This window comes from Balaenoptera musculus, chromosome 12 (genome assembly GCF_009873245.2).
Source record: "Balaenoptera musculus isolate JJ_BM4_2016_0621 chromosome 12, mBalMus1.pri.v3, whole genome shotgun sequence".
Lineage (NCBI taxonomy): Eukaryota > Metazoa > Chordata > Mammalia > Artiodactyla > Balaenopteridae > Balaenoptera > Balaenoptera musculus.
Window position 1 is genome coordinate 25,965,920 of NC_045796.1, and position 16,444 is coordinate 25,982,363.

Sequence of the window (16,444 nt, forward strand, 5' to 3'; positions counted from 1 at the left end):
TCCAGCTAATCAGTCTAGAAAACAAGCCTAGCATGAGAATTGCTTGTGTTTTCTGATGTGGAATTACTTAATCAATTGTATCATGTCAAAAATTATAGTTAAGTATGGAAACCAGTATGGAGGTTCCTCAAAGAACTGAAAATAGGGTTGCTCTATGATCCAGCAATCCCGCTCCTGAGCACATACCCAGACAAAACTCTAATTCTAAAGGATACATGCACCCCTATATTGATAGCAGCATTATTTACAATAACCAAGACATGGAAGCAACCTAAATGTCCATCAACAGATGAATGGTTAAAGAAGATGTGGTACATATATACAATGGAATATTACTCAGCCATAAAAAAGAATGAAATAATGCCATTTGCAGCAACATGGATGGACCTAGAGATTATCATACTAAGTGAAGTAAGTCAGTCAGAGAAAGACAAACATCACATATCACTTATATGTGGAATCTAAAATACGACACAAATGAACATATCTATGAAACAGAAACAGACTCACAGACATAGAGAACAGACTTGTGGTTGCCAAGGGGGAGGGGAGTGGGGGAGGGAAGGATTGGAATTTGAGATTAGTAGATGCAAACTATCATATATAGGATGGATAAACAACCAGGTCCCACTGTATAGCACAGGGAACTATAGTCAGTATCTGGTGATAAACCATAATGGAAAAGAATAAGAAAAAGGATATATATATATGTATAACTGAGTCACTTTGCTGTATAGCAGAAATTAACACAACATTGTAAATCAAGTATACTTCAATAAAACTGAAAAAAAATTATGGTAAGTAAGACCTTGGGTTCAAATTCTGAGTCCACTGCTTACTTGCATAACGTTACACAACAAGTGATTTAATTACCCTAAAGTTGACTCAGAGGGTTGTTGTGAGGTGTAAAGGTAATCCCTTTGAAGTGTATTAATGTGGCATGTAGAGTGTGGCAGCTGCTTTACTAATTCTTAGTTCTTTTTATCATCGTTTTTATTATTAATATTGTCATTATTTTGAAATTGTGTTATACGTAGAGAAATATTACTAGGAAAGGTAAGTAAGGAGGATTAAACTAATCCTGGTTCTTAAAGCCCTTTCTCCCCTCCCCGGCCTGTACCCCTGCAGAATGTGATAAGCTGCGGCGGGATGGCTACCGGAGTTCTCAGTACTACTCCCAGGGACCCACCTTTGCAGCCAACTCCAGTCCATTCTGCGATGATTATCAAGATGAGGATGAAGAACCAGATCCAAAGGTAAGGCTTCTAAATGCAACAGAGGATCCTGGACTGGATCCCAGAAGAGAAAAAGGACATAAGTTGGAAAAACTGGTAAAATCAGAATAAGTCTGTTTTTTAGTTAATAGTATTATCCCACATTAATTTCTTAGTTTTGGCAAATGTACCATGATTATGTAATATGTCAATATTAGGGAAAACTGGGTGGCGGGTACACAAGGAATTCTCCATACTATCTTTGCAACTTTTCTGTAAGTCTAAAATTAGTCCAAAAAAGGTAAGTTCAGGACCCAAGGAATTCATTAAAGGGACATAATCAGTGTATTGATTTCAGTACAGTATTCAATAAACTACATGAGATATTAAACACTTTATTATAAAATAAGCTTTGTATTAGATGATTTGCCCTAACTGTAGGCTAATGTTAAGTGTTCTGGGCATGTTTAAGGTAGGCTGGGCTAAGCTGCAATGTTCGGTAGGTTAGTGAATTATATAGATTTTGACGTTTGTTTTCAACTTAACGGTGGGCTTATCTGACAAAACCCCATCATAAGTTGAGGAAGATCTATACAAAGAAGGTCTTTTATTATAAAAGGAAAAGCAGCTATTTCAAAATTGATCTAGCCTATAATTTTAAAAACGTACTTTTCTCTTGTTGGTGTAAGGAAAATTAAAATCAGAAGATGAAGCACATGGTGAGGATTTTGTTTTGTTTAGATTAAGTTTTTTCAGCTTTATTGAAATAGAATTGACAAATACATTTATATATATTTAAAGTGTGATGATCTGACATACGTGTGCTTTGTGAGACGACCATCACAATTGGGTTGATTAACACATCCATCACCTCAGCACTTTAAACACAGAATTATAATTCATTTTTTAAAAAGTAGTTATTAAGCATCTTCTGTGTGCCAGGGACTCTTCTAGGTGCTGGTGATGTAACAATGAAGCAAACAAAAGAAATCCTCGTCCTTGATGGTGCTTTGATTTGATGGTTAGACACCGAGAATAAATAAGCAATGATGCTGTACTAGTGACGTGTGCTCTAGAGTAAAATAAAACAGAACAAGAGGTTGCAATTTTAAATTAAAGGGGTAGGCCTTCCGGAGCAAAGAGGTGATTGGGATTAAGAGTGAGCCATGCAGAAGTCTTGGAGAAGGACATTCCAGGAAGAAACAGCAGCCAGTGAATAAATGTTTCTTAATGTATATAGCACTTACCTGCTACTGCAAAATGCAAAGGTTAATAAGATAGCTGTCCTTGCCTCAAGAAACTTAGAGCCTCTCAGGTAGGGAGCACTCACCAGAAGGAAAAGTTTTACATATATTAACATGATGCAATAAGTGTTTGTCATATAGTGACATTCGAAAGAGAAATTCTTCAGACTTGGGCAGTCACGAAATGGGGAAGGGGTTGGGAGAGGGTGAGGTGTGTAAGAAGAATATTTATAGGCTACTGCAACAGGCAAGATGTCCTAAGGACCTAGAGATCCAAAGAGTGGCTGTGAATGGTGAGGAAGGGGGAAGTTAAAAGCTAAAGTTAAGAGATGGTGTTATTCCAGGAGTTAAGGAGACAAATTTCGAGTCTTAGCTCTGCCACTTGCTGCATTTCTTTGGATGTATCACTTGGGCCTTCAAGGCATTAATTTCTTTATCTAGAAAGTGGTGAGTGGAAAATTGTTCTCTGAGATCGGAGCTGTAATTCTTCCCAAGTTAATTTTAAAAATTAACACAATACCAATACAGTAAGTCCCCTACATATTAACGAGTTCTGTTCCGAGAGCATGTTCGTAAGTCCAGTGTGTTCGTAAGTCCAGCAAAGTTAGCCTGGGTACCCAACTAACACAATCGGCTATATAGTACTGTACTGTAATAGGTTTACAGTACTTTTCACACAATACGTATAAAACAAACACAAAAAATAAAGAAAACATTTTTAATCTTACAGTATAGTACCTTGAAAAGTACGGTATGGTACCAGCTACATCACCGCTGCTTTTACACTTGCTTCCGGACATCCTGGGCTTGAAATAAAGATACTGTACTACTGTACTCTATACAGTACTGTACAGTAAAGTACACAAAAGCATAAGCACTTGTAGAGGATGCACGCATGTGACAATGTACGCCAGACATGTGAACTGACTTAAGTGATTGGACATGTGAACACGGTTCGCATCTTTGAAAGTTCGCAACTTGAAGATTCATATGTAGGGGACTTACTGTAAAAAGTTGAGTAGTTTTGTTCCATTTTAGTTTGGAGTTATTTTAGGGGATGGGAGGAGGAGGGCGAGGACTGGAGAAACTGAGTCCAAGGTTCCTACCTGGGAAAGCTGTAAAACAGAAGAGCAGTGGGGGAAGGAGAACCGGCCTGACCAGGTATTAAAACATAAAGAGTCAAGAATCACTCCAGTGTGGCACCTGAATATACAGACCAGCAGGACAGAATATTAAAAACAGACTATAAAGTCCAGGAGTAGACCTAAATCTTTAGGGATTTAGTATATGATGAAGTTGGCATTTGAGATCAGGTGGGAATCCATTAACTGTACGAGGGGCTCCAAGCTAGCAGTTTATGGTCTCCACGTTAAGACCAAGACCCCTAACTGCAATCATGTCCTTAAATGTCACTCTAACAGTTGGGATCATTTTAAACATGGAGTATATAGAAGTCAACTTAGAGGGAAAATTCTACTGGGGAAACCCTTCACTTTGTATTTCCAAGTGGGCAGTGGAGGTGGGGCTATGGTGAGGAGAGCAGTGAACTATAGAGAAGAAGGGACAGATAAGTTAACAAATGCTTAGGGGACAAATGGTCTGACAGCAAAATTAGGATGAAAAAGCATCTAACTTGCATTCAAGAAATAATTAAGCATCTATTATGTGCTTAGGATAGAAGCACTCTCCTAAAATGAGAGTTGCTAATAGGGCAAAAGTTAAGGACATAAATTAGAACAGAAAACTTAGGGGACGTCTGTTCTGGTTGTTTATTCTGGCTAATCATTCCAGAATAATTATCCTAATGCAAAACATTTCCCAAGTAGGACTTGTGTTTATGGTGTGGTGAAAGGTATTTTGCTAATGATATCCACATATATCTTTCAAAGTAGTGATGTAGTGTAGCAAGAAAAGAAATTGCTTGAAATATTTCCAACTATATATGTTATGTATATCATTAAATAGTAAACATGCTGCACGAAAAATGCTGTCTGCAAAGAGATTCAGAAATCTCACAAAATACCTTTTTATTCAACTGTGAAATCAAAGAGTAAGGCATTGCTTTAGTATTGTCTTAGCCTTGACATTTTTTTGTTCTTTTAGTTTTCAGTGTGTACCAGGTACTACCAAAGAGGTTATTCAGGTATTTGAAGAAAATTCAGTTATAGATGACAGAACACTTCCTTGAGAAGGCATTTCTCCAACTGCCATTGTTGGAGGTTATGTTTGATGAATATCTTCACTGAATCAAGGAAACATTCATAGAGGCCCCATTGTCTCAGCAGAAAGAATGTCAGTCATTATTCAATCTCTTGCGTAGAATTCCCCCTCAAACAGATAAATTAGACTGGGATTGTGGCAATAAATCGTTGGCTTTAATGGTATTGATAGAAACAGAAATTTTCTAGTTTCTGTTTTTCTTTGAACTGGAATCTCAGGTTCTGTTTTAGTCTTCACTGATAAGAGATATCTAAATTGAAGGAGGACTTAGAAGACGACAGAAGGACAGTAGCCTTACTCTGTGACTGCACATGGAGGAGGCTTGTATAAGGTGATGCTTCAGAACACCGGTCTGGGGCAGCTTTTCCACCTGTCGAAGCTGGTGGCCTTGGCAAATTGCTTCCCTCTGTGAGCTTCAGTTTCCTCAACTGTGAAGAGTCACAAACGACATGTTCTGGTTTTGCTCAGGACAGTCTGGTTTACAGCTGCTGTTCTGTGTGATTATTAAAAGCACCCCTTTCACTCTCAGAGGTGTTCTGGTTTTGATAATAAATTGCATGATTACCTCACCCACCTTGAGGATGATTGTGAGGTTGAAGTGAATTAATGTTTGTAAGATCCTTAAGCGTGGTGCCTGGTGCACAGTATATGCTCAAATGATGATGACAAGTGTCTTATAAACTGTCTGGTTTTATGAAAATTGGCCACTCTTTCAGTCACTCTGAGTCTTTTATTCCACCCACATAGAATTTCCTACCTAAGGCAATGAATTTGAGAGGTTTCAGCAATTACTAAAAAATTTCTAATTGTGTCTTCACAGGTTATCTACGTGTAGAACTACCAGTGGTTATACTGGTACTAACTTTATAATGATAGTAAAATACTTTAGAACTTTTTCAAAACTATATCTCATTTTCACAAGAACTCCCATGAAATAGGTACTTTAATAATTATTACTATCATTTTAACCATCTGGAAACTGAGACTCAAAGATATGAAATTACTTTCCCAAGAAGATCACATAGCCAGAATGAGTCAGAGAGGACATGACCCAGGGCTTCTCACCTTATATTTCATTTCTTTTCATTGCACCATATTGGTGAAATAAAAGGGCAAGATTACTAAATTACCCAATGCCTTCACATTATGCCTGCCATTGTCATTTTTCCTTCTATATTTGACTTGTCTGATATTCATTCATTCATGCTGTTGTTTTCAAAAACCATTTAAGTCCTGCTTGGTCTCAGTATCCAGACAGGGCCCCTAGCCTAGGGTAACTTACCATCTAGAAAACATTTATGATGATTCTAGATACAGTCATTTCTTACTGGGTCTCTCTGGGTGAGTAATTTCAGGACACAGTGGGAGCACAGAGGAGTCTTTGCTGGCTCCTTGTGTTCACTGCTCTGCAGTTTGTGGCACTTGTTACTCTGTACCTTTGCAGGCAGGGTGGGAAGATTGGGGTCTGTCATTTCCAGGCCTTTACGCATTCAAACAGTGAGGGTGTCTCTCATAACTTGTTCCGGTTTCTCTTGCTACACACATCCCATTAAATTGGAATGGACTGTATTCATATCTGCCCTCCATTCTAGACTGGGGCAGGACGGGGGGACGGACACACAGCCTTCTCATTGTGTTGATCTCTATATTCCCAGTATGGAACCAAGCAGCTGGCACAAAGAAAAGCTCAGAGGCTGGGCTCGGTGCTGTCTGTGAGTCTACTTAATACTTACTGCAACCATGCAAGGTAGCTTGCATTGTGCACATGTCACAAATGCCTCTTGGAGGGATTCCACCACTTGCTTAAGATCACATAGCTTTTTTTTTTTTTTTTTTTTAAAGATTTTCTGTGTTTTATTTTTTTATTTTTTTTATTTTTTAAAATTATTTATTTATTTATTTATTTATTTATTTATTTATTTATTTATGGCTGTGTTGGGTCTTCTTTCTGTTCAAGGGCTTTCTCTAGTTGCGGCAAGCGGGGGCCACTCTTCATCGCGGTGCGCAGGCCTCTCACTGTCGCGGCCTCTCTTGTTGCGGAGCACAAGCTCCAGACGCGCAGGCTCAGTAGTTGTGGTTCACGGGCCTAGTTGCTCCGCGGCATGTGGGATCTTCCCAGACCAGGGCTCGAACCCATGTGCCCTGCATTGGCAGGCAGATTCTCAACCACTGCGCCACCAGGGAAGCCCAAGATCACATAGCTTTTAAACCCTGAAACAGAGTTCTCTCTCTCTTTTTAAAAAGAGCATTATGTGGTATAATTTACATAAAATAAACTACACATCTTTAAAGTATACAATTTAATAAGTTTTGACATATTTATACATACAGGAGACCATCACCACAATCAAGATAGTGAACACACCCTTCACCCCCAAAAGTGAACTAGGATTAAAACCCAAATCTGTGACTCCACAGCCCCTGTTTTCCCTCAAACAATGAGTGTATGCGGAATTGAGCCTTAGCTACAGCTCTTTCCTGCTAACTACTCTGTTAGGGGAGTTTTGAATTGTTGAGATAATAGGAAGAACATCTTTTTCAACCCATCAGCCATCAGTAAAAGAGTGGATAAATAAATGTATTAGAATGGGATGTAGGCTTCAGTGAAATGGATTAACTATAGCTCACACAACAACATGGATATGTCTTCAAAACATAATGGTAGGCAAATAACACTACAAAGAGACTGGTACCATTTTTATAAAGTCAAGCAAGTCTAAATATGTAATTTAGACATATTTATGCACACACATAACAAAAATTTAAGGAATGATAAATAACAGAATTCAGGAGAATGGTTACCTTGGGGGAAGCAGGGAAAAGTATGGGGTGGATGCAATTTTTGGTACTATTTTAAGTCATGAGTTGGGTAGTAGGGTCTTAAAAATTCATGTTATGTTACATACTTTGTATATATGATTTATTATAATAAAAGGTCGTTAAAAGTAAGAAATTACATTATCACTTTGAACATTTAGGTTCACTTAATATGTGATCGTTTAAATCCAAAATATTTTAATTCAGTACATGGTAAGAAAGTTTAGAGCCCATGATAAAGAGGCTAGGTTTGTGGTAATATACTGAGTAGGAGAGAAGGAACAATTGAAATTATTTAATAATGTGAATGTGGAAACCACCTCCTGGCCATCGTGGAGCTGCTGGATGGGCCATGAACTGTGCTTCTGTGTGGATCCCCCCAAACCACTACCCTTGGTTTTTGTTGTTGGGTCCAGGGCCCAGGAGGCCGGGGGGAGGAATATGGAGAGAAGAGAATGAAGTCAGGATCTTTTGTGTCTAAGTGTATTGATGGTGGAAGAAGTATATAGCCAAAAAAGACTCCAAACATTTTGGCGCCTTATAAAACTATCTAGAATCTTTAAAAAGCAAGAGTTGACCCAAGAAAGATTTAATTCTGGAGAGAAAAACACCATGGACTAAGTAAGTGTCCTATAAAAAGGACCGGAAGGTATGTGGGTTTCCTCTTAAATGGTGCTCTATATAGTTTCATCTGTTCTATATCTATTTTTATGTAATAATTGCTAAATGAATGCTAACCTTAACTCTGGCTATAATTAGGTTTTCTAATTTTTAAAAGCATAGCAGATTTAAAAAAAAAAAAAAAAGCCTGGGTGGGCATATGTGTTTCATAGTTAAGCCCATTTTTTGGTAACTTGGCCGTCTGCCAAAGAGACCATGTTTCAGGCCCCACCGTCCATCTGGTGAGAGCTTGTCTGATTTCCAGACAGGACCTAGTAGTCTCTGAAATGCAGGACTTAACAGCATCCAAAATTCACAAAACAACTGCTGGTATGGCAGGTGAATCTCCCTTTGTAAATTAAGCAATTTGACACAAGAAATCGAGGTTTCTTATGTTTCATTTGTGACTGTCCATTCCTTCCAGGATAAGGATATGGGGTGTTAATGAACATTACTGATCAATTTACAGTTTTTAAAACTGCATTTAAGTTTTGAAAGCAAGACCACTTTCAACTCAATATTTAAAAAAATAATTTACCCTGTACTGAGGGATCCCTTAACATGAAGCATGGTGACGCTATTTAAGTTAACTCTGTTCTCAACACAGGGAGCTTGAGTTGCTCAAAACGTGCAGCTGGTAAATGACGGAGCCAGCATGCTGATACTTACCGTTTTTTACTCCGGAGTGTAGTGTTCCATCCGCTACACCACACTGTTGACTTTACTCTAGCTTTTTTAAAGGTTTTGTTCTATTCAGAGATGTAAATGGAGATTTTATTTTTATTTTATTTATTTTTGGCTGCGTTGGGTCTTCGTTGCTGCATACGGGCTTTCTCTAGTTGCGGCGAATGGGGGCTACTCTTTTTTGCGGTGCGCGAGCTTCTCATTGCGGTGGCTTCTCTTGTTGTGGAGCACGGGCTGTAGGCACGCCGACTTCAATAGTTGCAGCACACGGGTTCAGTAGTTGTGGCTCGTGGGCCCTAGAGCTTGCAGGCTTCAGTAGTTGTGGCGCACAGGCTTAGTTGCTCCTCAGCATGTGGGATCTTCCCGGACCAGGGATCGAACCCATGGCTCCTGCATTGGCAGGCGGATTCTTAACCACTGCGCCACCAGGGAAGTCCGGAGATTTTAATTTTAGGTAGAAAACCTAGTAATTTATTGCAGATATTGCCAAGTTGTTATTTTACACTGTTTGACAGCAGAAGCTTTGAGGGCACATGTGGGTTCTAATCCCAGTTGCCCACTTGTGAACTTTCCAAAAGTGAAGTTGCTTTACTCCATTTCCTTATTTACAAAACAAGGCTAATGCTGTGAAGATTAAATGAGGTACCAATTCCTATAAAGCCTGTAACCCAGGGCAAGGCATTGAGCAATCAGTTACTAAATGGTGACCCCCTTTTTAGCTAAAATTGTGAAATAGCTCTCTATGCAATTCTGATTTAAAGCCTTCTGAAACTTACATTCTCATGGGAGAGACAAACAAGGTGAATAACTAAAATATATGCATACTGGTGATATGTACTGAAGAGAAAAAAGAAAGCTGAGAAGGGGGATATAAAATATTGGGGAGGAGTTGAAATTTTAGGTAAGTGAACAGGTAAGACCTCAACAAGAAGGGGACTCTTGACTAAGCACCTGGAGAATAAGAAGGTGCTATCTGTGAGGATGTCTAAGGGAAGAGCAAGTGTGAAGGCCCTGAGGCAAGAGAGTGCTTGGTTTGTACAAGGAACTGGATGGAGGATGGTGAGGCTGGAGTAGAATAAATAAGGGATAGAATAGTAGAAGATGAGGTCAGAGGTAGCAATGGGCCAGTTCATAGGTCATGTTGGGTCTCGTAGGTTATAGTAAGGATGCACAGGAGCCGCACGATCTGACATATTTTATTTATTTATTTATTTTTAACATCTTTATTGGAGTATAATTGCTTTACATTGTTGTGTTAGTTGCTGCTGTGTAACAAAGTGAATCAGCTATACGTATACATATATCCCCATATCCCCTCCTTCTTGCGTCTCCCTCCCACCCTCTCTATCCAACCCCTCTAGGTGGTCACAAAGTACCAAGCTGATCTCCCTGTGCTATGCGGGTGCTTCCCACTAGCTATCTATTTTACGTTTGGTAGTGTATATATGGATCTGACATATTTTAAAAGGATCCCTCTGGCTTCTGTGTTGAGCAATAGACTATTAAAGGGGCGGTGGGGAGAAGGGGAGGGTGGCCAACAAGGTCAGAGCATGGAGACCAGTTAAGAGGCTAAGGTAATAACCCAGAGCATTACAATATCCATCTTAATGGAGTAATTGTGATGTGTTCTGCCATTGAGATGGTTGAGGTTTTTCCTGTTCCCCTGCTGCATTTATAAATACTGAGAAGGATGGGAGTCAGATCATTCTGGAAGTTGTACCCTCCTGGTTTTTTATTTCTCTTTAATAGATCGTGGCACTGTATAACGGTCCCATTTGCATATAACTTTATCTGTGACCTGCATGTCTGGGAAGTTTTCTTGCAAAGGAAGGGAGCACTTTATAAAATAGATGATCTTTGTCACTGGTTATACTGGAGTGGTCCCTGGTCATCATCCCATGGCAACGAGGCTAAACTGAAGTACTATTTCATTGTGATAGTTATCAATTCTGACACTCTCAGTCAACTGAAAGAAAGGTAGGTTACTAAGGCTGACGAGCCCCATTGAGCCAAATACAGACCACAGAACAGTGCTTCTTCACCTCCCTCGGCAGACGTCACACGGAAAAGGGAACCCTCTCGGTAGGGTGTCACCATGCTATTTATTCTCCATCAAGCTGAAGCTTTACTTTTCTTTCTTTCAGACCGTTTTGATTAGGATTTGCTTCTTATGGCCTTTAAAATTTGTGCTATATTTCAAAGTTGCCTGAAAAATTATTTCTATCTATAGATATCAGAAAATCAGAGTAACCTTCTAATTTACTAAACTGAGATTCAACTTCAGACATGTGACCTTTACACAAACTGCATGAAATTCTCAAAATTAATTTTAATTTGTGTATGTGTGTGTTTGTGCATCTGCAACATAAGGGTAGATAATAAGTATTATAAATCAAACCTAACGCGAGTGTCACAACTGCAAAAAGGATAGAAATAATTGATTTACATCGGTATGGCTTAGCTGCTGCTGCTGATTCAAAAATCCCTTTGATTGCCTTTCAAGGATTTGTAGGAGTTGTGATCATTTTAACCAGTGTTGGATCAAATATGAATAGATATGGTGCAATTTAGTATCATAATAGGATGTCAGTAACATATGCTCATTATAAATTGAGTATATTGTCAGTTTAATTACAAACATTTCACATTTTCCTTAGGTGGCAAGGAAACTAGGTTATCATTTTATACGTTTTATGTACTAATAATATAATATAATAATATAAATTCTCAAATATCGAGATGTCTATTCATATGATTTATATTTTTATTTCCACAATGCCTTTTCCACAGCTATCATGTCATTAGGTTCACGAATACCTCTAGTGGGATGTGGAAGGTAGGGAGGATAGCCCTTTTTTTTACAGCCAAGTAAACTTCAGTGTTTAGGAACAGCTTCAAGATCACTTAACTGTAAAGTGAGTGAGAAAAATCTTCACAAACATAATGTTAAGTGAAAGAAATAAGTCACGAAACAGAAAATACAATATAATTTCCCTTAGAGAAAATTCAATTACAGGCAAATGAAGCTGGGGTGTTAGGAGTCAGGATAGCAGTTACCCTTTTGGGGGGCTGTGTGATTGAGGGGTGCTGTATTGACCTGGGTGCTAGTATTCTAGGAATTCCCTTGGGAAGGTTTATTGACTTTTCATTTTTAAGGAAAACCTGTCCTAACTGCCTTAGGTGGTAGTTAGTTTAAATGCTTTTGACTTGAAGAGCAGTCCTTAAGCGTTTATTATGATTATAACCTGCCATTTCCCAACAAAAGTCAATTACCCTTTTTTGTTGTTATTATTGCTGCTGTTTCTGAGACCGTCACATTTCTTTTGAGTTCTTGGTGTTTTCTTGTCATAGAACCAGCTCCTGGAGCCATGGTGAAGTTCATCATAAAATGCTTGCCAAAACAACTTTCTTGCTTACACTTTTTAAGATGTTACAGGAAGAAAGGTGTTGACGAGGGCTCCCCAGTTAGCATGTTAATCTGTATGAAAACAGACACTGCTAGAAATGTTTTCATGGGACTTTGGTAAGGCTCCAAGCAGAGCTTCAGTCAGCTTCTTATAATTTAACAATTTCACACTGATTTTTTTTTTTTCCCATATAAATGGTTTCCGAAGAGCACAGATAGTTGAACAACAATAGCTCTCTCATTTTCAAACTGTTCTTTGAGGTCAGAGCCTAAAGGAAATGAGATTGAGGCTAGAAATTACTTTGAGCAAAATGAAATTTTAATAAAAATAGAAACTGATGGGCAAACCCGTGATGTTTCTCTGGGCTTCTAATGTTAAACTAAATCCAAAGCTTTCTGATCACAGTAAATATAGAAAAAAACAGGAAGAACTTAAAAAATTTTGTGGGTCAGCAAAACCTTTTGCAGTCCTCATGGCTTAGAGACTAAGGCCTCTGCAAATCGTATATATTATGGGTCATACCCAAGGTGATGAACGGTTCTCTTGCAAACCGTTGCTTCTGTTCCTAAATGTGACCAATTTTTTTTTTATGGCTTGCTCCAAATCAGTTTAATTTTTTTTTTTAAAGAAATGTATTTTTAAATGTTTCTGCCAGCATTTACACACCTATGGCTTCCTCTCACTTTTTTCCCCTGCAGTGTTCTATCTCTTCGTCGGAAGAGGAAAGACTTTCTACCAGGACACCTAAAACGCCAACCTCAAGTGAATTCTCTGACCTTAGTACTCAAACCAACTGGACCAAACCACTTCCCTTGCCAACACCAGAAGAGAAGATGCGACAGCAGGCCCAAACAGTCCAGGCTGATGTAGTTCCTATTAACATAACTGGTATGCTTTGCTCTGCAGACAGGTTCCAAATGTTCTGGGAGAATGACTATGGCTCTTTGTTTGTTATACACTCTTAGCATGTCATTTATACATCAAAGGTAAATAGCTGTGGTCTGACTTCCTGCTCTTTGTTTAATGAAGGGAATACTAAAACATACATATGTGTGTGCATGTCAAATATATATTGCTTTTAGATTAGAAGACTGTGTCACCAGAGGTTGATGTCAAAGAACTCAGTGGTCCAGCCATTCAGCTGATGTGTTTCTTTTAATTGATTTGCCTTTTAAAAATATTTTGGCTATATGGAATATTTGGAATATCTTATATTTGGAATATCTTATATTTGGAATATCTTCCAAATGTGATCTTGGGTAAGAAAAAATTAGGTTTACCTTCTAAAGGGCTATTTTAACTCATTTTTAGAAGTGAAGAAATAACACTTTTGTGATATTTCTGAATGATTTGCTTACCTTCTTGTTTTCTCAAGTAGAAAAAGAGAAAAATTACTTGAAATAAAAATATCAAGGGAATTAATAATAACTATAAATATATTTTTTTAAAACTTAATAGGGTGGTAAAATTATACCTTGAGCTCCATAATTTGAATTCTATAACCGTCAAATAAAAATCCATTCCTTCTGAATTTGAAAATATCATCTATGATAATTAAGGTGACAACAAGGTACATAAAGTTCAAAGACAGTATTTCACAAATGTAGAAGAACTGTTAAAAGATATCAAAACTTTTCTACTTTATCACTTCCATAGCCTGCAGAGAAGCTAGGTCAGTGGTTTGGGGAGTGTACAGAATGCAAAATAGACACGTTAAGAGTTAGTAGCTTCAGCCATTAGACTATGTGTTCAAGAGAAATAGTTTACTGATAGTTATATTGATAACCAGTCCGTACAAAGCCTGGCTTATAGGGCCAGAACCTAAAAAAAAAATCAGGTGACCAATAAGGATAAGTTTTCATAAAAAATTAGGATGAAAACCCATAGCACCCTTGCTGTGTTTCTGAGGCTACTGCTCTTGACTACTGTTAGAAAGCTTCTTGCCATGGCATTGGTGGGATTGAAAACGTTTTGTAAGGAACTGAAAACATTTTGATAGTTACTGAAGAATTTTTTTTTATTAATTAATTAATTTAATTTATTTTTGGCTGTGTTGGGTCTTCATTTCTGTGCGAGGGCTTTCTCTAGTTGTGGCAAGCGGGGGCCACTCTTCATTGCGGTGCACGGGCCTCTCACTATCGCGGCCTCTCTTGTTGCGGAGCACAGGCTCCAGACGCGTAGGCTCAGTAGCTGTGGCTCACGGGCCTAGTTGCTCCGCGGCATGTGGGATCTTCCCAGACCAGGGCTCGAACCCGTGTCCCCTGCATTGGCAGGCAGATTCTCAACCACCGCGCCACCAGGGAAGCCCCACTGAAGAATTTTTTAAAACCTTACAGGATGTTTAAAAATTATATTTAAAACTCTTATTTTGAATTCCAGAGAAATTTAATAAATAAGTACCTGAATTATTTTAAATTCCATGTGCATTTTTCCATATTTACTATACTTAAGCCTTAAAGGACTAGCATGGCATTTTATTCCATTTTCTTTACAAATAACATTGATTTTTCTGAGCGTGATTCTCATTCACCTAGATCATATTTTTTAAAGATATTTTTATACGTAGTTACATTTCAGAACAAAGTACAATGTTTATTGCTCAATGAAATACATGGGTGCATATTTTCTACAAGAAAATGCATTACATTGTTTGATTGATTAAATGCAGCAGAAATGTAATTACATTATATATGATTAAATGCCTCAGAAATAATATTATAAGATAAGATTGTGCTATGAAATGTGACAGTCCTTAATGGAATTAGGGTAAACTGCATTATCGTGAAATTAGGAAATTTAAAACAGAGTAACCAGAGTTTCAGGAATAAAGAATAATTTGCAGTGAAATACGTTGTCGCAACAGCAGACACTGTCAGTCTCTTTGAACTTAATTCTCTCCTGTTTGACGACTAAGTGGATATGAATTACATAGAGTTTAAAAGGAGGCCTTGAAAATGCCACACAGGAAAGGTGAATGACAATAAACAAATGAGCGGTATGAGTTAGGAAAAAATGCAGTTTAATTCTGAGTGGTTAACGTTTTTGGAAATGTAGAAAGCAAATACCTAATTACATATTTATTGATCCATTTTCTGGATCCGTGTGTTCACATATACACACGTATTTCATAAAGAAGTAGTTTTTCTAATATTCTGGTATAAATAAGCATTCATTTTAAAATGTTTACTTTTAGTGGTTGAATTGACATAGGTTATACAACTTCCTGCTCTTTAAACGATATATTTCTAAAGCCCTAGAAGACTTTTTAAATAAAAATGTAGCTTCCTGTAGGGCATTGTCATGTGTTCATTTTTTTGGATGAACACTGACCCTCTGTTTGGTTTGCAGTACAGTTCAGCAGAGGGAAGAATGCCAATAAATACATTATTTCAAATGCAGAGAGATGCTCGCCAGGCATAGAGGTAGAACATTAGCCCAATGAGCTGCTGGCTTGAAAATCAATTTAATCCCTTTAGTCATAGTCCTGTGGGACTCATCATCTTCTAAGAGTTGAGAAAAAAATGTTTAAAATAAAATGTACATACGCGTATGTCCCATAGTCTGCCATGTGGGATAACAGCTCTTCCACCTGGAAGATAAATAGAGTGGGTAAACATCCTTAAGCACTTCTTACAAACTGCCTTTGTACTGATGTTCGAGCTAGCTAAATTGATTTCTAAGTAGTAACCATGACCAACTAATGCCATTTCTCAATGAAAGGGAATAATTAAATTCCTCTCAATTCAGTAGATATTTACTGAATAACTGCTTTGTGTCAGGCATTGAGCTGAATGCCACAGGCGATGCTACAGTACATGATCATGGTCCCTGCCCTCCAGAAATGTATAATCCAGCGGGGCAAGCAGTCCTTTTAGGTCACGATTCAAGATGGAGTGTTGGCACCAGTAATGGTGTATGTCTTAAATGTTCATCTTCATGATTTGTTTCTTAATTTCTTTGGAGCTTGGGTGGTTTATCTTTGTTTTAGTTTAGGAAGCAAACCTGGAGACTAAATGCAACTATCTATTAATGTTCTGTCCATTCTTAATGGCTTGATCCAAGAAAATATTTTTCCTCTGCTGCAGGGAACTAGTGGACCAGTGAAGTCCTGACTTGTCCCTTACAAGCGCCATATATGCTGTTGTACATAGTGACCCATTTGTCACAGTGATGGTACCTTCCGGCGTTTCAGGGTCTT

The 16,444-nt window shown here is 38.1% G+C and overlaps 1 protein-coding gene across 5 annotated transcripts in view; it reads left to right on the forward strand.

Moving 5' to 3' along the window:
- Window positions 1-16,444, forward strand: part of NHSL1 (NHS like 1) — a 239,398-nt gene that overhangs the window by 204,037 nt on the left and 18,917 nt on the right. For 4 of the 5 annotated variants that reach the window (XM_036871759.1, XM_036871761.1, XM_036871760.1 and 1 more), the window contains 2 exons: window positions 1,129-1,256; window positions 12,945-13,134. In XM_036871759.1, coding sequence (XP_036727654.1) covers window positions 1,129-1,256; window positions 12,945-13,134 — 318 coding nt within the window. The remainder of the gene's footprint in view (window positions 1-1,128; window positions 1,257-12,944; window positions 13,135-16,444) is intronic. The other variant, XM_036871763.1, reaches the window with a different exon arrangement.